At 40.9% G+C, this 23,958-nt stretch overlaps 1 protein-coding gene across 1 annotated transcript in view; it reads left to right on the top strand.

The window, feature by feature from the left end:
• The window catches only part of zcchc7 (zinc finger, CCHC domain containing 7), a 52,670-nt gene that overhangs the window by 18,427 nt on the left and 10,285 nt on the right, over positions 1–23,958 (top strand). Inside the window, exons 4-7 of the mRNA XM_030430721.1 lie at positions 9,781–9,833; positions 10,515–10,652; positions 10,753–10,920; positions 13,487–13,522. Coding sequence (XP_030286581.1) covers positions 9,781–9,833; positions 10,515–10,652; positions 10,753–10,920; positions 13,487–13,522 — 395 coding nt within the window. The remainder of the gene's footprint in view (positions 1–9,780; positions 9,834–10,514; positions 10,653–10,752; positions 10,921–13,486; positions 13,523–23,958) is intronic.

Here is a 23,958-nt window from a genome sequence, read left to right as displayed (position 1 = left end):
CTCATGGCATCCTTTTAAAAATTTAGTATGTGGGCAGTTCTGTCATTATTGTTGGGTTTTAGACATCCAGTAACATCTGACTAATAATGTTTGCAGGTCAAATTGTCCTACTATTCACACAGAAATCGCCTATTTTCTATTCCTTGGCATTGAAAAGGCTGTCTCTTGCTACTGCCTGATCATTTCTGAGACTTTGTGTTGTATTGATCATCCCACCAGGCCTCCATTCCTGCTTTCTTTCCCCTCCTGATAATGACAATGTTGAGTTATGTCAGGATAATAGAACATTTAATATCCTATTAATTGTCTGAATCATTAATCATCTTAAAAAGGTAACATTTGGTTATTACATGCTGATGTAGATACATTTTTGCATTCTTTGTCTTATTTCACAGTAATACTTTTGTTTTTATCAATCAACAGTTTAATAAAATTAGCTTTTTGAAGACATAACTGGCATCTTTTTATATATAATTTATACAGAAATTGCGTCCCTAGTAATTTTTATAGTTTGTTTCAAGTCGACATTAGGGAGATGAAAGGAAATGAGAGAGATTTGAAATGACGTGTAACAAAGGTCTGCTTGACCACTTCATGGTTGGAGCCTAAAATGTCTGTTTTTAACATTTTATGTCATTAGCAATCAATCATTTGAACAATCAGGCTTCACACAACTTGATAAGAAAATGTATATGTATTTTTTAGACCTTGGTTACAATAAAAGGTAATATCGTTTTATTTCCATTCCCTCCCAAATCTGCCACCGACTTCCAACTTTGCCACATGAAAAGGACAGCTGGATGCATTTATAAACTGTATTGGAACAGAGCGATAAAAGAGCCATATTAGGAGCTCCTCTTCTAATCCTCTATTGTTCTTTGTCTGTCCCCTGTCCCACAGAGGGGCTGCTCTAATTAAAGACTAATAATTGTATTGTTTTATAAAGCCTATAGAGACAGAGATTCTGCTCTTCAATCATTCACTCTCTCCTCCAATGTACCCTGCCCATCAAGGGCTATCTCACAGGGTGAAGTCTATAACCTACTGTGACTGCTGTGAGTGTGCGTGTCTGTGTGTGTGTGGATTGTGGATTTATGTGTGTGTGTGTGTGTGTGTGTGTGTCCGCACTCTTTACAGCATACAGTAGGAGCAGGATGGAAAAAGCCAAATCTAAATTAAAACTTTAAAGCACCATTATTTAATTACCCCAAAGGCTGTGGATTTGAAGGATTGAAGGGTGTGTGTGTGTGGGTGTGTATGTGGGTGTGTGTGGGTGTGTGGGTGTTGTGTTTGCTCATGCAAACGCTTGCTGCTGTCCAGGATTATTTCAGTTTTTCAATTTACCCTTTCTGGTCGTCTGTGTGCGTGTGTGTGTGTGTGTGTGTGTGTGTGTGTGTGGCCATTCATATGTGTGTTTGTACGTGCGTGTGACCACAGTCTAACCCCTTATTGGTTGCCCCTCCTTCATCTCTACCCTGCACACACACATGTATGCAGGCATGCTGAAGCGCCGGCAGATAAAAAGGCATTATGGTAAATTCCACTTAATGACAAATTTTTAATTTGGGGAACAGGGCCTGGTGAATGGAGCTTAATTACCGGGGCCAAAGATCCCTCGGAAAAATAACCCCCTCGACGTGCCCAACCTGCCCGATAATGGAGCGCTCCACAAAATGCCTCAGATTAACCGACGTCGTTTATCTCCCCCCCCTCCTACCCCTTCTCTCGCTGTATAATAACAAAAATAACAATCATGAAAATTCTATCTGCCTCCCAGCCCCCATCACCCCACTTCCCTCTCCCGCCTTTCCGCCCTCCCGCCCACTGCCTGGTTCACTCCCGCAGGAGGAAATTCATCAAAATGAAATTGAGGTTGCAACTCACTGGTTTTATTAAAATATATTTGCCCCTTACAGACGCCATTTGCTGGTGTGTTAGCGTGTTTCGCCGCGGAAGACAAAGGAGCTCCCTGAATAATTTGGTCAGTTTTATCAGCGATATTTTATGGGCTCGCCTACACGAATGTGACTTAAATACAAACACTTGTTGACTAGTAAGCTGCTCTGCTGCTCCGTTCTGAGTTCAGTTAGAAGTCCACAGTGATCCTCCCTACAAATAGGCATACTGAGTGAAACATATGTTGCCTCTGATTCAATTGTTGTTTTTTTCTCTTGTTGGTGACTAAACTGTATCATGTAACACTCTTAGAAGGGTTGAACTTTAAATAAAGGATGCAAACACCAATTGTTGTATAGCTGTTTGCCTCACAAAAAATTTGTGAAAAATGTCAATTATATTTCCATTCATCAAGGGTTTATCATCCAATTACATATTTTTTTCAACCTACGTTCCAAATCCAAAGACAACGGTCAATGAAAACCTGGAAATCCTAACAATTTAGAAGCTAAAGGAAGGTACTGTTTGATGTAAATGATTGATGGCAAAAGATTTGCCACATATCAGCTGACAAATTTCAACTAATTGTTTGAGCTCTGCTCTAAATTACTGTTTGACTCATGTTATGATATATGATTTTATATAATGTAAGTGTTTTTTCTGTCTTTTAGAACATTCATTTTGTGTATTTAGATGATATCCATCCAATGAGGAAGGTATGTTCCAAAGTGGCACGATTAAAGACAGTTGTTCAAACTAATTGGTACTGGTAGCTTCATCTCCTGATTGAAAGCCCCTCTTGCGCCTTTTACATGATAGTGCGGTGTAATGAAATTGACCAAAAACCCATGTTTTCTATAACCTCCAAGTGATTTTCTGGTTCAAAGCTATGTGAGTTGAAGTCTACGTCATTGATGTTATCTGTTACTGAGTCTTCATTTGATCAGTGTGACTTTAAAACCATCATCCTTATCATTAAGAAAAAAATCTTATGATCTTGTACTCCAAGTTGGCAACAGGCGGTAAAACTATAATAAGAAGTGAGTACCATTTTTTGTTGTCTTGTGATGTGTTGTACGCACAAACTAACAACGCACAAGCATAGATAAGTCAAATTTTGATTTTCTTATTTTTTAAACATGGATGCATGATTGGTGAGACCAACAGAACTGATCATGAGTCAGAGCTGTGTGTTTAATAAGAACCACTGATTATCAACAGATACATGGAGATAAATTTTGCTTTGAATTGAAAATCTCCACTAAATAGACAGCTAACGGATATTAAAAAGACACAATGACTACCTGTCAAACCCGCTGACGTGCACAGGCTCGGTTTTGGATAACTTGAACATGGTTCCGCCGTGCACACACACACACACACACACACACACACACACAAACAGACTCACTCACTTTTCTTGGCCTTCTCGGGTCCCTGTTGTTGTGTACCCTGATTGGACCATGTGGTTGCCATGCGGTTGCCAGGCCGCGCCCCTGCTGTGTGGTAATTGGTGTCTGTGGTATTGCCGCGTGGCGACGGTGCTTTGACTGACAGGTTTGGCCACCTGCCCTGCCCTGGCTGCCAACATGGTGTGGAAGGGGGCGAGGAGGAAGGGAGGAGGTGGCACGGGGCTGGCAGGGGGTGAAGGCTTGGCTTGTCACGCGAGGGTAGGGGGTGGATAATCAGAGACGGGCTGCAACAAAATATGTGATGGCCGAAAACAAGGCAGTTTTAACAGGGACCAGGATGATGGCATCTGCCTGCATTTTGCCTTTTCACCAACCTTAAGTCGTAAAATAATCTGTAAAATCACTGATCACAAAGCATCTGTTGGATCTGCCTTTGACAGATTTTCTTCGATGTATATACAGTCTGTTATGTCAAGGTTATGGTCAGATTTTCTTGGACTGTGATTGAGGTAGATTTCCTGAGAACTGGGCTATAAGGGGTTCTGCTACCCAATTAGATGTAGGTGGGTTTTAGTATAGCTTTGATTCATTTTCTATGTAATTTTTTGATAAATTTGTTTCTTCGTCTCTCTGACGTGAGCTGGCCGAGGTTTATTATCAACATGTGAACTTGTGCCTTCGGCTAAGTGACACAAGAGGAAAGTTGGCAGCAGCAACAGTTCAAGTTGCCCACATCTGTGAATCTTGCAGTGAGTTTACCGCAACAAATTCCTGCAAATGCTTCTCATAAAAGCCACTGAAACACTAGAGGACTCTTAATTAGAAATTAATACAGTAAGTGTTGAGTTTGTATAAGCAGTGTAATGCAGTAGCTTAAACAAAGCAAACAGGAGCAGCGGATCAAAACAAGTCTTCATACTGAAACGCTTATGACCTGCACCTTAACCTCCACCGACTGGTTACTGATGGGAATTTTTATTTTGCCGATGGTGGTCTGAGTAGCGTAGGGGTACTATTTGCGCAATTTTCAACACTATTACGACATAACAAGACATAAGCACTGCACCGCCTATGGAGCTGAGCTTATCTGTGGTTCCCAGCACATCTGCTAACTCTCCACCTAACGTTACAACTGACAAATGCCTGTTCTGTCGGTTGGAGCAAAATCAAACCAGTTAAAGCTCTCAGGCAAGTCCCGTACAACAAAACTGGAAACCCACCTATCAAACTTTTACATGTTAATGTGGGATCGCTTTGCTCAAAGTTAGAAGTTAAAAGGGCCTTTGAACCATTGTCAGTTTGGTCAACTGTCAAAGTGTATCATCGTTGATCCTGCGCTTTTTGTCTTTCTCTCAGCCTGTGTCTGCCTAACAGAGAGATCAGTGGAAATGGGCAAAGAAGGAGCATGAAATGAAGCCAAATGAAATCTGCAGCTTTAATCTATAATAGGCCTGTACAGCTATTGATCTATTCCCTGCATGGCAAACACACACACACACACACACACACACACACACACACACACACACACACACACACACACACACAGTCTCCTTTTTGTTCTGCATATCATTTCATCATCTCTGCCTCACCCCCCACTATCATTACCACAAACACTTAGTCCTCCTCTACCTGGATGTTCTTTGCTGTCCGGTGAGCTTGATATTCAGCCAGCTCCTCTTTTGTTGTGTTGTAATGTGCTCTACACCCCCCCCCCCCCCCCCCCCCCCCCCCCCCCCCCCCCTTTCCTCCTCTCACTGTACTTGTTCATCTCACTTGTTCTCTTGCTCTCTTTGCCATTGTGTTTTACACCCTCAGCCAGACTTTTCTGTCACACAATGGAGCTCCGAAAAGCTACGGCGGGTTTGTGCGCGCCTGTGCTGCGTGCGAGCGTCTGACTTAGCCAACCTTTTTGGTGTGTTTAACCTCAAGGCTGTAGGGCAAGGGTGATGTCACAAAGGAAGCGCTTTTTTTTTCTGTGCACGCGCACACACACACACACACACACACACACACACCCACACACAGACACACACACACACACACACACACACACACACACACTGCACACTGCACACTCCCACCCACCCTAACTATTGTCATGTATAGTGTTGCTAATCCGGCCCTGTCGCTTCAGTATCAAACATAACCTCCATTTGGGGGGCAAGGCCTCTCTTTCACTGCCATTTTGTCTGTGTGTGTGTCTGTGTGTGTGTGTGTGTGTGTGTGTGTGTGTGTGTGTGTGTGTCTGTGTGTGTGTGTGTGTGTCTGTGTGTGTGTGTCTGTGTGTGCGCTTGCTGGTTGGTGTGTTAATGGGCCCGGGCAACAGTGTGGTACAATGCGCGGGCAGGCTTGGGGTGCCTGTTTAAGTGTCAAGGAAAGAGGGATAGAGGCACAGCAGGTCAATCCAAGGCTTTGATGTTGCAGTAGATGACACACACATGCACACATAACACACACATCGTAGGAAGCTGGTTTATGGTCACAGTTGAGGGTTGTTGTCAGGAGAGACTGCCACACCGAAGACTTTGGTGTGTGTCTTATGTCTCTTCGTTGACTTAAACCACCCTGCCTGGACCTTGTCCTGTGAGGAGGAAGTTGCTCTTCGTCCCTTATATTCCCTTTTTGTGTGTGTATGTGTGTGTGTGTGCATGCGCGTGTGCGTCACTCTCTCTCTTTCACCCCAGGAGAGCTGGGTGTTCATGGTTCATTAGCCACACGTACACTTCTGTTCTGTTCTCACTGGTAGAAGGGACAGATTCAGAGCATTCATACACACATAAGAGCTCCCCCTCACACACGCGCACACACACATTTTCCGTGTTTTGTTCTGTTCTACCGGCTCTGATGAACTGGCACGCAGTCTCCTCCCCTCTCCTCCTCATCTTCTAGTAATCAGGGTACCTATGAGACAGACAGGTAGCATCTGTCGCCTTCTCTCCCCTGATCCTTCCCTCCCCCTGTTTCTCCGTCTCCCCCTCTACCACGGCATTGTGTCGACTCTCCCTCGACGAAACGGTGATGTGATAATGTACGAGTGTGTCCCGCAGAATAAAATTCGGTGGAACCCGCAGAAATTTCTCTCTGCTGATTGTTTGATTGAATACACGTAAAAACGTGTCAAGACCCGAGGTCATTGTTCTTCTTCAGACCCCCATTTTTGTCTATATGTCTTTAAAGATGGTTTTAAGAAACGCTTTGCCATTAGATCGGTTGAAATTGAACAGTTGCAGCCAACATGGCGGAGGCCGCTCTCTCGAGTCCGTTCAGCTGCTCGATGAAGCCGCTGCCATCTGCTTATTCAGCTCCAGACTCCTTCAGATCAGTCGGGCCACGATGAAGCGAGCAGCTCTGATGGTTTGGTTTTGAACAGGGCCTCAAGGTTGATTAGCATATTTTCACCCAGTGTACAGACAACAGCCCCCCCACCCACACATCTATCCTCTCTTCCACCTACCCGCACCCCCACCCATGTGTTTGATTCCTCGGCCGTGACAAAGAGCTTCACCCTTTATCCGTGTGTGTGTTGGTGTGATGGGGGGCCCTTAGATTAAGGGAAAGCTTCCTGCTCTTTATTTGGGGAGTCCCCCCGGGAGACGCTTTGGGAATGACTTTCGTTGAGTCACTAACGCCTACTAACACACACACACACACTCAGACGCACTTCCACGCACACACACACACCTCTCACCCCTGCCTTTTCTTCAAGCTGCCCATTGACTGGGTGCTAGCTGTTGTGTAACAACAACTACGGGTGCACACACGTCACGCAGAGGCCCCCCAGTCTGTTCACAGTAGGTGAGCACTGCAGAGGTTCCCGCGTTCACTACTTAATACTTAACTACGCAAACTAGCTTGGACTAGCTCTAACTCCTATGTGACAGAGAACTAACCCATTGCTTTACACAGCATGTTTCTAGTGGACAGTGCAGTGATATTAAAATGAGTCACTGAAGGAAGATTGTTTATAATAAAGTCATGAAATAGTGAAAGAAGTACTTGAAGCTTAAAATAAGCACACCAAAACACGGATTAGACAACGATCTTCTGTGGTTGTACTATTTACTGTTTGACCCTTGGGAACATTTGAAAGCTGGTGGATGGAAGCTAATCAAGATAAACTAAACTGACCAAGCAGCTTTTAACTTTTTAATGGGTTCTCTCTCAAACACATTGAAATACTACTCTTAGTAGAACTATGGTTAGTCTGTGGTTTCTTTCTCATCCCTGCTATTTAACTGAAATACAGCTGAAAAGATACGTCGAAAAAACCTCAAACATGCCGAACATTTTCCTGTTCTTGCATCTCCAATGTGATAATTCACCGACTTTCTCTATTTTATATCATTATAGATTAAATATCTTGGGGGTTTTTTGTCTAATAATCGGACCGAACAGGACATTTTAAGACATTTCATTGGGCTTGATAAACTGTGGTGGACATTTTTAATTATTTTGAGATGTTAAGACATGACAACTAATAAATGAATCAGATAGACATTGATAGATTTATCGATAATGAAAATAATTATTGTTGCAGTCCCTAACTGAAGCAGGTCACCTAAATGCTTCTTCCATGTTGCTCCTTTTTATTAACTTTGTGTGTTTTCTTTGAATTTCTCCTAAAATACTGCTTTTACCTTGTAGCTGTCTGGTTACAGGTTAGTCTTTAGACCTCACTGTACTCTTGAATATTTTTGAAAACATATTGGACTACTGATTTCATCACCACCCAGTTCTGTTGAGAGACAGGAGAACATTTGAATGCCTTACATTTATCTTAACTAAGAAACCCTCCTGAAAATAACATTCACTCTATGAGTCCAAAATCATGTAGATATTCCGGTTGAATGGATCAAATAGATAATCAAAATAAGTGACACATGATTGCAAGATTCACTTCACTTGGTATGATTTTGTGTAGAGACTGATGTTACTGACTAAAATCTTAGTGTTCAGCTTAAATTCTACACTAAGGTAATTTTTTTCGGACAGAGATTAGAGAGAAGCCTGTCTTAAAACACAATATACATAGAGTGTGCTTGTACGCAAGGTACACACGTGTAGAAAAACTGCTTTTGTCCAACATGGGCCACCGTCTAAGTGTTTTGCAAAGATTTTCGTCTACTCAAGGGATGCCTCTTTCAAATTTTGTTTTCCAAGTTACAAGCTTTTGGTGTGATGACGATGATTTTAAGTTGCTCGCGAGGGAGTGTGCGTGTGTGAGTGTTTTTTGGAGGTGAAGGTCGTAGCAGAAAGAAGCCCCATCCAAACAGCAGCCATTTTAATTTGTTTGACAGGGAAGAGTGGTGATAACCTCCCACTGCAGCCGCACACCCGGGGAGGAGAGGGGGGGAAAGAGAGGTAGAAAACAAGGGGAGCGAGCAAGAGCGAAAGCAGAGGAAGGAGGGCTGAGCAGAATTGCGATAAGGGGCTGGATAGAGAGAGTAAGAAAAAGAGGGCAAGAGAGAGCGAGGTGGAAAGGAGACTGTAATATTTGATTATGGCTCAAGGCTGTATGTTTGTCCAAAGGCTAAAGACTGTCAACCAGCTAATCGTGGGGGTCGATGCGTGGGTGTGTCTGTATGTGTTTGTGAAAGCATGTGAGGCAGTGTGGGTCGTTGCTATCAGACCATAATTTATGCTGAGTACATGTGTCTTTGTGTGTGTGTGTGTGTGTGTGTGTGTGTGTGTGTGTGTGTGTGTGTGTGTGTGTGTGTGTGTGTGTGTGTGTGTGTGTGTGTGTGTGTGTGTGTGCGCGCGTGTATGTTACGATTTCTGGATGTCAGTTACAGTTCTGTGGGCCTGAGGAGAATACAGTGGTCTCCCTCAGGGCGCTGTTAGTGCCACTCTCATACAGATGTGCTGGGCTGCCACTGTGTCAGTTTCAGTGTGTGTATGTGTGTGTCCCTCTCTTACAGGAAACTAAACTCACTCCTCAGGCTTTAGAGTTCTTAATAAGGTTGGATATTGTTGAGAATTTACCAGCTGGTCTTTATAGGTTCAAATTTTTGACATGTTGTTTGAGTACAAAAAGAAAGCAAACACTCAAGCCACACTTCTTAGAGCAACATGCTCTGACACATGTAACCAGTATTGAAAATGCACTATTGGTCTAAACTTTGCTTTCAGAAAATGTATCAGGACACTTCATAAAAGCAGATTTTGTAACAAATCCTTCTTGTGTTCTTGTGCATTTCCATGCAACAAAAAGGAACCATTATCTAACTGTAATATTTGTGCTGTGATTTGTTCATGTTTTCTTGTTGTATCTTTATGTGTGGTTGATCGCTGTCATTTAGCTCGTTAGCTACATCTTGAAGAACATAAAAGCAACAGAGAAATATTATGATTGCTTGTAATATTGCGATCATATGAGACAATATGATGAGTGCATACAATTGAAAATAAGATCTTAAACCCAAGCAATTAAGTTTGCAGTGTTTTAATAGACATTTTTCTGTCCTTCCAGGTGTTAGAAAAAAAAAAGGGGGCAGCTGGTTGGTCTCTGCAAAGGACAAAGAGGTAGGTGGCAATTACAGCATGTAACATATGTCCTGACATTCAGCCATTCTTGTCTTCTGAGGTCTTTTTTATAAAATACTGTAGTTTCGCTCTTGTTGTTGAAATGATATGAATTATATTTCTGTGCAGTAAAGACAGAAGTGTTGAATACAAATTATAACATTTTTCTCAAAAAATATCTACATTAACATTGTGCACGTTGCAAATGTTTAGTTATTGGGACTGGTTCTATAAAGGGTTATGTATTATTGATCTTGAACATCATACATATTAAGTAATGTTTAATTTATTAAAGGTGCGCTATGTATTTTTGGGTAAGACATTTTAATAAAACTTTGTATGTGGCGGACCCTGCCATCTTCTTAGCTTCAAATTGTGTTCTGGGGACCTTACTTTCCTCTGAGAGCAGTTTATTCAGTTATGGGGGGAAAAAATGAATATTTCTGAATATGAATTTCTTTTCCATAACTACATGGTGCTACTTTAAACAAATATTTTTCTCTCATTAGAGGGTATGGCACACTGTTATTGCACATTTTGATAATGTTTCTAAAATAATATCTATCTGATTTTCACTAGAAATTAATTAACAGTTGATCTTTATCTTTTGTGGGTACAAAAGATCTATTTCAGTTTCACGATCATGATGTTAATGATGCACTAACTGTGTGTTTGTTTCAGGCTCAGATCTATAACAAAGACAAGAGTGCCAGGGCAGTGGTTCAGCGGCTGTCAAACAGATACTACACCGCCAAGAGTGTCCAATGTAGAAACTGCAACAAGTATGGACATCTCTCCAAGAACTGCCCTGAGCCCAAAGTCAGTTCCGCTCCACTGCACAGTAACATGTACAGCTTATACACACTGATGAGTACAAGAACGTAAACCTGCTAACTGTGTTATGTTTGTGTGTGTGCAGAAAAAGTCCTGCTTCCTCTGTGGCGCCCCAGGACACCTGGTCAGTCAGTGTCCCAATAGGCACTGCAGCAACTGTGGCCTGCCTGGACACCTCTATGACTCCTGCAGCGAGGGAGCGTACTGGCATAAACAGTGTCACCGCTGCGGGATGAAGGGGCACTTCTTTGATGTGAGTATAGCATTCTCATTTGTTAGGATGGAGTTAAAGGACCAGTGTGTAGGATTTAGCTGCATCTAGCAGTGAGGTTGCGATTTGCTCATCTTACCCTCTTATACGGTGGCCACTCAAAATACTGGAAAATGCTAAAAGGCTCTCTCGAGAGTCATAGTTTGGTCTGTCCATTCTGGGCCACTGTGGAAACATGGCGATGCATAATTATGAATTGAAATTCCATTTCAGTAGACCCTCCTAAATCCGACACATCCGACAAAGTGGAGCGCAGAGAGAGGCTCTGATATGAGGAACTCAAGAACGTTCATAAAGTCACTTCCTTTGGACTGTTGCGCATGCGCGTTGAGTGTGCGCTTAGTTATGGGCAATAAAAAGTGACTGATACATGTCACTTGCTGCAGATTTTTAAATGGAGCCCCTTTAAGATATCATTGTAAGCTGTAGCCTTAAGATTACCCATTATTAAAAGGTGCCAAATAAAAGAATGTACATATTTTTAGTCATATGCTCTATTTGACTAATTGGAACCTAACACACTATCACTGAACCAAATACAAATGGGTAACGTAGTTAAACGAATTTGACTGAAAAACCTGAAATCAGTCACCCTGATTCTGCTGTATGAGTGAGCACACAAATGAGTGTGAGGGGAGTTGGCTTGAAGTAAAAAACAATTAATGCTGAATGTAAACATGGTGAGTCGCCTTAACAGTTTAAGTAAACTCTATGCATCCTACTTTTATTTCCCCTCTTTGCATATACCGATTTGTTTCTTTCCCCCCTCTTTCTCCCCCACATTCTCTCACAGTAATAATGAGTGACCAGGGGTCAGCACACGCTGCTGTTCACATTAATTGATACACTTCAGCAATTACAGCTTAGTTATGTCTCTGCCATGCTGCATATTCCAGCTGTGGGCTTGCGTGTGTGTGTGTGTGTGTGTGTGTACGTTGGCACTGAAGGGTGAATCTAATGACCATCAATGACAATTATCCCACCGCAACGTTCATTACCTTGGCCATTTACACTAATGCCATAGAATGGAAAACCCTGTGTGCATGTAAGACTGCCTGTGTCTCCCCCACCTCACACGCTCTCTCTTTCTCACCCCCTTCTCTTTCTCTCTCTCCCTCTTTCACTCTTACTCTCTCTTGCTCTCTCTCTCTCTCTCTCTCGCTATACGCCAGTCAGTCATGTACTGTGCTCTGTGTAATGGATGAGTAACCAGGTGAACACCAGAGGGAGAGGGGAGACCAGGACACACACCGCCCATTTTATCCTCTCTCTGCCCCTTTCTCTCTCTCTCTCTCTCTCTCTCTCTCTCTCTTTCTCTCACCCATTCTTCATCTAGAACTTCACGTTCATCTTTTTCTTCCTCTCTTTTGCATATTGTTTTCAACAGCAAACAAAGGTGCAAAGTTGCATGGTGCTGTAATTACCCTTTTCTTGGAACGCATAACTTTTTTTTCACCTTACACTCTCAAATTATACTGTACGTGTGTGTGTGTGTGTGTGTGTGTGTGTGTGTGTGTGTGTGTTTGAGAGAGAAAGAGAGTCAGGTCTCTGTCCCCTGGGCCTTTCTGTGTCTCTCATTAAAGACAGACGGTTGACGGAGCGCGAGTGTGTCGCTCGCCTCGCCTGTCGCCCTCGACAACAACACACTACCCCGGCGGTCTGGAGGGAGAGAGCAACCGGGAGGGAGCGGGTGTGGTGGTGGGGAGGGGGTTGTTGAAGAAAAGAAGGCTTGATGAGAGGTGGAGGAGGATACAGCTATCCAAATTCATGTTCCGTCTCTGTATTCAAATCTAAACAGCTCAGATTAAGCCATAAAAGGTGCCTCGCTCTCTTTAAAGGTCAGGTTTTGAACAAATCACAGAGGGCTAAATACTGTTTTTCTAATGGGAAATAATTTACATAATGATGCCAACTTGTTAAGTGTACAGAAACAAAACTTAAACGCAGACTTCTTTACAGGCTTAAATCTCCCTCTCCTTCTCTCTCTGTCTCACTCAGTAGGTGTGTAAGTAGATAAATCTTGTTGCCTGCGGCGACTGCGGCATTTTCAATTTCCCAGTGGGAAGTGGCGGTGGTTGGGAAAGGATGTCGGAACGCTTAAGGAACAGCGTGGCGAAGCCCCGGAGATAATGCTTTAGCCACACCGGGACAAAACGACTGACTGACTGCCTCACTTACTGACTGTTTGACTGAATGACTGTGGAGAGACACATTGAAGGGAAACAGGCTAAGAAATCAGGGTGATAAAGGTTGAGACAGAGACAGAGGAAGAGACTTAAGGGATCTAGCAGGCAAACAAATGACACCATGGTCTGTTTTTCAGTTTCCTGTTGGCCCTCTCTCAGTCCTCTCATGTCTGTTAGTCGGTATCTGCCTAAATGTTTCCTCTTTATTGTATCCCACTCAGAATCCTCAACATATAAAACACACCCTGCAGGTTGTTTTTTGACATTGTCATTGCCCACTTCTCAATCTGCATTCATTTGTTGTTCATTAATCTGTATGTATATTTGGTGAGATATCAAGTTTTTTTTTTCCCCCTTCACAGGCTTGTCCAGAGATCTGGAGGCAGTATCACATCACAGTGAGTAACTTACCATTTAACTGGGACTGTCAGTCCTTTCACCTGAGCACTGCTGCACTTCTTTATGTTTTTGTTAGTGGCAGGGGATAATAAGTCGACAGATGAATGCTTGATGGGGGTGTAGTATGCACGGACAGAGTCCTACCAAATTAAGAAATCAATGGAAGCTCAGTCTCAAGAGAGGAAGGTTGTAACTGGTGATGTCTTATTAGGAATGCCTTATTGTTGCTTTTTTTCAACCAAAATAGCATTTAGAGCTTCCTTAATGCTTTGTTTTACTCATCTATCAATGCTAGTGATTTCAATTTCATAACTAGAGGCTACTTACAACATTTGGCCCTTAGCATAACTGTGTAGCTGCTCTTCACAGGGTCCAGCCACAAAGACCTCTACACATGCTGACATCCCAGTGTACTCAGGATACAGAAAGCTTGACGGCCTCTCAAATTAAAAAATAAACTTGTAGGAAAAAATGTAAATCAAGATAATTAGCTGATCCATGTCAAACCTCACCAGTGTCATTCCATAACACATTGTGTCAAAACAGCATTGTATATAGGCACAGTAGAAAACTTCAGCTGCCAAAAACTACAAACTGGTGTCACAAAAGCTTTCTTTCAACTCAACATCTAAGTTGAAAAACACACTAAGATCCATATAACGAAAGGAAAACTCACACAAACGCATCTCAAGTTTGAACTACAGCGCTAACAAAACCGCACACTCATCACAACAGCACAATTCAGCTTCTGTCTCCCCTGACAACACAGAGCACAATGCAACAAAGCAATCTTGCAGACAAAAGTTTTATCTAAATTTAACACCGGTCACTAATGACCAGAGACAATCTCATTGCCTGAAACCGTATTCTGTGAATCCCAGGCACAAGGAGGAAACACTGCACAACACCATCAGCCAAACAAGGTCAACACCACTGTAAAACAGGGATAGGCAGGGATGCACATATATGTAACATACCATGAGATCCACCCCAATACCACATTTAAAAAATAGTTCTGTTTGTGGGTATGTAGCATGTACCAACAGTTTAACCTGCGTGAAACTTGGTGAAATCCCAGTGGACGTAGTGGTTCTGCACAGAGTCCCAATTAAAATGAGAGAAATGTAGAGGAACAAGATGGTGGTGGAGGAGGAGGAGGAGGGAAGGGGGGGGGTTTGACTAAGCCAGCAGCACACTCACCCTGTCCCACTTACAGCCAGTGACACTTTTTAAATCTTTTTCATGCAGAACCTGCCTCATCAGAATAGAAATATTTTAGATCTTATTGTGCGAAATACATCTCGACCAATTGTACATTCAGCAATGTTAAATTATCAGCTCAAAGTGACCTTGCAAGAGAGACTTTATAATTATTCTCTTCACAGAACAGATAGGGCTGCAACTAACAAATAATCTGTTGATTATTAATCGATAGTTGTTCAGAAAATGGTAAAAATGGCATCATTGTCCCACATGATGTCTTTTCTTTAATAATTACTTAAACTGATGAAACAGTTATCAAAATAAATGGTTAATAGTTGACATTAAACCACTTATTTCCTTAATCATTGTATCTCTAGAATACAGTATGTTCCTTTCACAGAAAAAAATTACATGACAGTGCTGATACGGCTGCGTTTATCAAACCAATCGCCTGGATGATGACCATAGTTTTATTGTCCTCTGAATGCTTTATGAAACTTTGAAACTTAAAGATAATCGAGGGCAGGCCTTCATTTACTATGATCATGAGCAACAGTTTAAAACAATGTAAAAAAAGAAACAAAATATGAAAAGACACAAAAATAAAACCATCCACTAGTTCATAAAAGATACAAGATACAATTACATTAAAACCAGTACAGTCAGAGGCTGAAGGCTTTATAATCACAGATTTGAATTCACCAAATCGTATCAAAGTGTTCTCTGTGAAAGATCATCAGGTCTTTGAAATTAAAAGTACATCTTCCAAGATCAATACAACCTCGAGGGACATGCAATAAAAGCCAGACAAGTTTGATAAGGTCCAGATCTATCAACCAAATACTGACAGTAATTTTAGCAATATGACAGCCTTCACAAAAACCAGATCATTTGTAGTTTAGCATGTGGATGTTCCCAAAAAAAAAAAAAAGACGGAAAGAAATGTAATTTCCACAGGCGCCATGAAGGCAAAGGTGTCACATGATCATTCAGAATCAATGAGTCAGTTGTGATTGGTATTGACCTTCCCCTGTAGCAGATGGGTGAACCATGGCGGAAAAAACACATCTCAGAAGATTAAGGAAGTGCCAAGAGTGATGGGAACCTTTTTTACTTTTTTTTTTCTCCCCTCAACCTTAGTGCACACGTGACATCCTTGTGTGTGTGTGTGTGTGTGTGTGTGTGTGTGTGTGTGTGTGTGTGTGTGTGTGTGTGTGTTTGCTTGTGCAGAAACAATGTGTCAAAGAGTAGAAAACTGTGTGACAGTCACATGGGCCAGATGTCAGCAGGGATGCATTTGCTTATTTGTGTGTGTGTGTTTATCCAAAATCTGAAAAGATAACTAGTTTCTTGGCGCCTTGTTTGTGTGTGTGTGTGTGTGTGTGTGTGTGTGTGTGTGTGTGTGCATCTGAGCGAGGGGGTGATATAGACCTCAGCCTAAGAGAAAAGAGCAGCTTGTTTGTCAATTAAAAGACGTGATAAAGCATGAAATGGGCTGCCAACGCCACTCGGGACGAGGGAGAGAGGGAAGAAGAGTGTGTGTTTGCATATATCTTGGCATGCACTTGTGTGTGTGTTGGGGGAGGTCTGTCACTCTCCTCTATGGAGATTAATTAGCAGGGGCTGTCTAATGAAAAGGCAGCATCGTTAGCGCTAGGGTAGCACGGCGGGAGAGGCGGAGGGAGGAGGAGAAAAGAGGAGGACGACAGAGAACTTCCAGGGGAGACACTGGCAGAGAGGATGGGAGTTAAGTTTAATTGTTGCTCACATGGTGGCGAGGGATGCTGCTATATGTTTTACTGTGGAATTGGAACCACAGAGGAAGAGAAGATGCCAAAGAAAGAGAGATTCCTTTGGTTGTCTCGCAAGGTGATGAAACCACCTTTTTTTGTGTGTGTGTCTCCGTGTGTGTGTTTATGTGTGATGCCGTGCTTTAACGGGTGGAGGATTGTGACCCAGGTCTAATTGAAGTATTTAAGCCATTTAAGCACTGGGAACAGAAGGTCGTTACAGATCCAAACTGGCATGGGGGTTAGGGGCCCGCACAGATGCAAACGCACACCCACACACACAAACACACCTACACACATGCATACACAGGGCTCCTTCTGTTTAAGACAGCCTCATTTTATTCATGATGCTGCTTATGACCCTGAACTCCCCTATGTGAGAAGGTGTGTGTGTGTTTTTTTGCTTGTGTGTGTGTGAGTGTGTGTTTGCTTTGGGAGATGTGACTCTGTCACCTTCCGCTGGGCTCAGCCAGGTGTGAAAAGGCATTCTGTCAGACCTCCCTGCTACTGGGTCCATTTATCCTTCGTGTGTGTGTGTGTGTGTGTGTGTGTGTGTGTGTGTGTGCGCGCGTCTGTGTGTGCGCGTGAGAGAGGGTGTGTGTGTGTGTGTGTGTGTTTGTGGAGTCCGTTTATCTTCCATGAGTGTATGTGTTGTCTGCCTGCACCTGGCCCTCGACTAACAAACTCCTCCAAACCACACAGTATAGACCACAAAGCCCTGGGGTATTTACTGAGAAAGTAAGATACTGACACACATGGACACACAAAACACACACACAAACACTTCTACAAATATATATATAGAGAGAGCAGTAAATGGAGTAAAAAGCTATCCACAACATTTTCATCTTGCCTGTGTACAGTTTGGAAGACATTTTTACACAACAGTGATATTTACACAGAAAGATTTGCTTCAAAGAACAAGTTCACTTCAACAACTCTTTTCTCGGTCCATCTTTCTCTTTCACTCACCCACTCACTCACCCACTCACTCACACACACACACACACACACACACACACACACACACACACACACACACACCACACACACACACACACACACACACACACAGACAGCTTGGTTTAACTTCTTTCTTTTGCATACAGCTTTACAGCGTGGGATCTCCTTTTCCTGCAGAGACCCCGTCTGCCCGACTCCTTCCATCTTTGTGTTTTCTGATCTTACTCACAAAGTATTCTACATGCAAAATCTCATTGGAAAAATCCCCCAAAATACTATCAGCACATTTTCGGGAGGATGAAAATGTGTAATTATTATCCACCAGCCAACCTCATCGACTTATTCTATATCTGTTAGCGCTTTCCTTCATTTCCCAGAATGCCTTTTGATGAAGCCCAAAAAGAACAGGTGTGAGCTTGATACTCTCAGTCTGTGACGGGTGTATGGTTGAGTCACTTTTATTAACGCAGCAAAGCTCTGGTCTTGCTAACCTCTTAGACATTACGGCTCCCCTGCTTTGGATTTCTGCTGATTGTTGAGTGTCAATGCATAACAGAGATTGTAGAGGGAAGCTCTTTGGGCTCTGAGTGAGTGATGTCAAAAAACGCTATGTTGATTGTGTTTCAGATAGCTAAAAATGAAGTGATGCCGTGTGGTCTATGTGAAGCTGATCAGTAACAGGACTACAAAACTACATGCAAAGATGAACTGAGTAAGAAATGATGACAAGTCTGAATCTAAAATTATTTTCATTATCAATAAATCCTTCAGTTATTTTTTTAGATTAATCAATTAATCATTTTGCTTATGAAATGCCTAATTTAGAGAAAATGCCCAAAATGCCTTCTTCACATTGGATGTCCTACAGACAGCCCAAGAGCCTGAAAGGCATTCAAGTTGCGATGATATTTAAAAGAGACAAGCAGCAAATTCTGAGGTTGATACTCAGGAATGGTTGGCATTGTTGGTTGATAAAAAGCTCAAAACAAGTAATAGATTACCATAATTTGTGATAAATGTTCTGTCTTTTTGAATTCACCATGCACTGTAACTGAACTTCACAGTGGTGATATTTCAGGGGATTAAAAAGGAAATAAAGAACCCCTTTTGTCATTACCAGCCAAACATCACAGGGTAGAGAAATTAAATCAGATTTAGATCAGAAAGGTTGCGAACAGAGAGAAAAACCCAAATGGAGTACAGGAAAGGGGGAAGACTAGTAAAGTGGAGTACAATAAAAAAAGGGGACTGGATGGATGGATGAATGGGTGGAGATTGACCAGGAAGGGCAGTAAAGGCAGTGCAAGTTGAATGACCTGCTGTCCTTACACAGGCTGCATTAATGCATGTAAAGATCATGCATAAATACGAGCATTTATGCACACAGCACACACACAAACAGTGACTTTTTCGTCATGTTCGTGCTGTCAGGACCCTGCTGTGCTTGAGTTAAGACCAGAGCGCCACACTATGGCTGCTGCAGGAAGTGTAGTCTCTCTATTGAACCAGTGACGATATTTGAAGTGAGAATATTCCTGCTTTTCAATCTGTAAGACTCAAATCTCACTTTTAGGTATGTTTTTTGCCAGCTACATGTGGTGTATCAGAGCGGGAAGGGGCCATGTGACATTAGATTAAACATGATTCACCTAAAGAGGAAAAACTGTATGGACCAGAGACAGAGAAGGGAAGACAGAGATAGCTGGAAATGGAAGAGAGAGAGGTGTGTTGTTGTAAGAGAGAGAGAGAGAGAGAGAGAGAGAGAGAGAAACAAGGAGGGGTGAGCGTATTAAAAAGGGTGAGAGCGAGAAGAGAGAGTGAATGTGAGCACACAGCATCTGATTGGTACAGGTATAACGGTGTGTGAGCATTGATTGGCCTCTCTTTAGATAGTAGTGGTGACACCTGTACGTGTGTGTTTATTGATCGGCACCTCTGCCCGGGGTTGTGTGAATGTGTGTGTGTTGTGAGTATCGGGCAGATACACTCCTCACGGTGGTATCAGTGTGTGTGTATCGATCTTAACCTCAGGGACTGTGTGTGTGTGTGTGTGTGTGTGTGTGTGTGTGTGTGTGTGTGTGTGGGGTGTGCTTTCGGGGAGCCCGTGGAAAAAAACAGCTGGTGACCTTTTTGTTCACCGAAATTAAGCCGTTTCCTTAAACTCGATTCGGTGTCCCTCTTTCTCACCTGACTGCCCTTTTTTCTCTCTTTTCTTTTAGTATTTTGAACCGTTTTATACCTTTTTTGTCTCACTGTCTTTCTCCACAGGCTTCTTTGCTGTATGCTCAATTCACAAATGCCTTTGTTAACCCAAGGTTAGAACGTTTTACCCCCTAAAATCCTCTTCTTTTCAGAGAAAAAAAAAATACATTTACATTTCTTAAGAAAAAAAAAATAGGAATGACTTTTTAACAAAGTAGACCCCTTGAGTTTGACCATGTCAAATTAAAGCTCATAGTGCATAATGTGCTTCAAACTATTAAAATATTTAGTCTGTATAATTCAAATGGCTCATTTCTTCCACTTTCATAGGTTTAAGTAAATAATTTTCCACACACTTTTAATACATTAGAGTCTAATTCCTTTGCAGTGTCAATGTGTGTGACTTACTCATCCTCGGGTGTAACATTTTTCTTGAAACTTGACAATAAGTAAGATTTAAATAATTTCCCTGTCTGGAATCATTAAAGTAATTCTATCTATTCTATCTATCTATCAATAGCTATGCAGACCCTTTGCTTTCATTAATTTTTATTATTTTTTTTATATCATTTTAAAGATTTACAAAAACCTTGTCTGCAGGATGTTCACTGGCCTGCCACTTCATTAGGTTCACCGGTGCAATGTGAGGCAATCCAACGCAACGACTCTGCCATGAATTCTACTTTTACAAAGCTTGTATTTTTTTAAACTAATTTCTTGATTGACTGATTTTTAATTTCAGAAATACAATAATTCTACTTTATGTTTATCATTGAGGTTGTCCTGGGTGATGGTGTTGTACTGGAGTGCGTTATATTGAAAGGTATTCCTAACATTCTGCCTCTCTCATGTATGTAAATGAGGTGGCCAAATTATTAGAAACTCCTCTAAATATGATGCAGTCCAGATTAACACCTATGCAAAACTAGTCACTTTTATATCCAAGAAGTTTCTGTGAAACTCTTCTTTACTGTCCTGAACAGGTGAGATTTCCATTTTTTTTTATTCTAACCTGATATATATACCAGAAATGCAGAGTAAAATGCAGTATTAGCATGTACTGTGTATATATATGTATATAAATATAATTTTAAAAGAACAACATAAAATAAAAGTTGACGTTGTTTATTTTTGCCACCAAACAATTCTTGTATTATGGGATATTTTTAAATATAAGGAACTTCATCTATCTATCAACAGGAAATGATTTGTGTACACACAGACGTATTCGTCTTGTTTTAGATCTTACTGATAACTGTCCACTTCTTTGTAGAGGCGATCACAGTGAATGAACCTGGAACATTGTGTTCCAGGTTCATTGTTGGTCTCAATGACTTGCAATTTATTAAATAGTTGATGAATTACAGGACAGGAGATCCAAAGACAGTAGCTTTGAGTACATTTCTTGTTTCATATTGATTAGGTATAACTACCGGAGCATTAAGCTGAAGTAGAAAATGCTTTTTCCTCCTCAGTGACCCAGTAAGGGAACGAAGCACAAAGCTCAATCTCTAAATGTTTGCCCTCAAAGACTCATATTAGAAGGAAAGTTTGTTTAAAACTGTTTTACTCTGTGAAAAACAAGTTAATAAATATGCCAGAGTGCATCTTCTCTGTACTCAACCAGCCTCACTTCAGTAGTTTAAGATTGACCCCAGGTCCTCTCCAGCATGCTGTGTTAGAGCGCCCTCCAATGGTCAGACAGAGAACTGCACGGTGATCACACGCATGAGGAGAAAGTTATCAATCAAATTAACCCTATGTAGAAATTTTTTGTGCTAAAAACACATGGTGTTTCACCCCCCTACCCCTCTTAAGAACAACACCAGTGGTGTAATTCATGCCAAGTGAGAGATTAAAAGCTGCAATACACAAACATTCATACGTTTTTTGCTGATGGACGAAAAACATTATTTACACAAAAAGACAAAAACATCTACAACACAACAAATACCTACACACTGCTGTATTATTTCCCAGCTATTCCTTTAGTCTGCATGGACACAAATGGACGTCTTGCCAGAAAAAAATGGCTTGTCCATGAAGACTAAAAGAATAATTGGAAAAAAAAAAAGTATTTTTGTGGATATATTTTACCATTATCATACAGACTTATTATTTATACATTTGTAACACACACCTAGCAAAAAACACGAGCAAGAAAACTGCAGCTGAAATAAAGAACAAAATAGTCAACAAACACCAAATTATTAACTATAGACAATATGAAACAGAATGAATCAATATGCTGTCAACTGCTTAAAGAATCTTAAACTATTTTGGTAATCAGTTAATCAGTTTCAATCATTTGCATAAGAAAAGAAATTCAAGATTATCCAATTCCAGCTTCTTTAATGTGAATATTAATGTTAATATATTGTTTCTTTACTTCTCTGTGACAGTAAACTGAATCTTTTTGGGTTGTGAACAAAACAAGACATTTTGGGCTTGGGGAAAGATTTGTTTTTCTTTTCTTTTTCTTTTTTTACTTTTTCTAGACCAAACAACTAAGTGACAATGAAAATAATTAGCACTAGAGTTAAATAAATTAACACAATTACATTATGCATGTAAACCTTAGATGGATGTGTAACTTTGTAGTCACAAATACACTGTACACAGACGCAGTGGTGAAAGAGTAACTTATAAGAGTAAAGGTTTATTATTCTATTATTATTATCATTATTATGACAAAACCTCACAAGTAACTCCAAATCAAAACAGTCATGACCCTTAACTCTTCTGTTCTTCCTGCTGAACTTGAAATGACAGTTTTATGTTTGACCTTTAATCCCCTTCCTCTTCTTCTTCTGTCCTCCACTCTGGCTGACCTCTTTTTTTCCTCTCCTCCACTTTGCAAGAATGTGCTCAATTCAAACATCACTCTGTAAAAATCCTTTAAATCCACATCTATTCAGTAAGCTGTTTTTGCTGCCTCATCATTGTACAGTACAGAGTCTCACCTCTGCCGTGTCAAAAGGCTCTCAACTCTTTATTCCCACCTCTGACTGAGACACTGACGGCAGCTGGGGGAGTGGAGGGTACATTTGTAAAAAGGCTTTTGTATGTTTTCAGTCCAGTTGTATTAAAAATTACAGCTATAGGGGTAAAGAAAGTAAAGTCCTGCAGGTACAAGTCTATGTTAATGACAGTCAGTATCTTTGTACAGCCTCACATCAAGCTCATAGACAACTCAGAGTGTTCTTTATTGTCTCACATGGGAAATTTTTCTTGCAGCCTTTCAAAGTAGACTCAACGAAAATAGACTTATTAACAGAGAACCTAATAAAAACAAATAAACTAGAACTGCAACAAATTAACTTTCATAATCAGCAACTATAATTGATAACATACCAAACATTTGAGTCAACTTTCATGCAAAAAGTCCCAAATAATTGCTGTTACCAGCTTCATAAATGTGATTATCTTGTATTCTTCTTGTTTTGTATTGCTGTAAACTAGGGATGGGACAATATAAGACTTATGGCAGTTCACAATAAAAAACATTCAGCATAAGATGATCGTAGTAAATTTCCATAATCGGCTAAATCCTAAATTGTGACAATCATGAATATCCTCACATGAGAGACTTGAGAAAGCTCTCTGGCTCGATAATGTACAGTTCCATAACTATTTCTTGATGAATCTGATATAGTAGACAATAGATGTTCATTAAATAGTGAGCGTCCTATCTGTGATAGAATGAAAAATATTAGTTTTTTAACTAAATGAATGGTAAATTAATTTAGTTTTTGTGCCATTTTAAGCTTATTTAGGTTATTATAAGGATGATATTGTGAATCGCTATTATTTTGAACAGAATTAATGTGATGTTAGACTTTCATATTGCTCAATGGCTTTTTCAAGCTTACTATCTTGTTTCTGAAGTGTTGATCGGAAAGAACAAGCAATGTGAAGATGTTACAGTGAACTCCTTTTTAGAATTGCGATGGGTAGTTTTAATTTCTCTTTCCACAGTGACTAGTCCAAATGATTAATCAGCAGATTTCTATTTGCTTAAATTAGAGATACAATATGTAATATGTAATATGTAATATGTGCTCTAAAATGTCTAAAAAACGACTATCTGAATGTTTCCATCAATCTTCAAACCCAAACAAATCTGTAATTGTATTCATCCTAACGGTGCATTTAATTTGTTTGCCTATTGCTATTATTTCAGGGGAAACATCAGATGATCAAACATAACGTGAATAAAACTTTAACACATTCCTTCTTCAGTCACGTCAGATTTTCATAATGAAGACAACAACTTC

The sequence above is a fragment of the Sparus aurata genome, chromosome 1 (assembly GCF_900880675.1).
Source record: "Sparus aurata chromosome 1, fSpaAur1.1, whole genome shotgun sequence".
Taxonomy (NCBI): Eukaryota; Metazoa; Chordata; class Actinopteri; order Spariformes; family Sparidae; genus Sparus; species Sparus aurata.
This window is presented reverse-complemented; position numbering and strand designations above follow the sequence as displayed.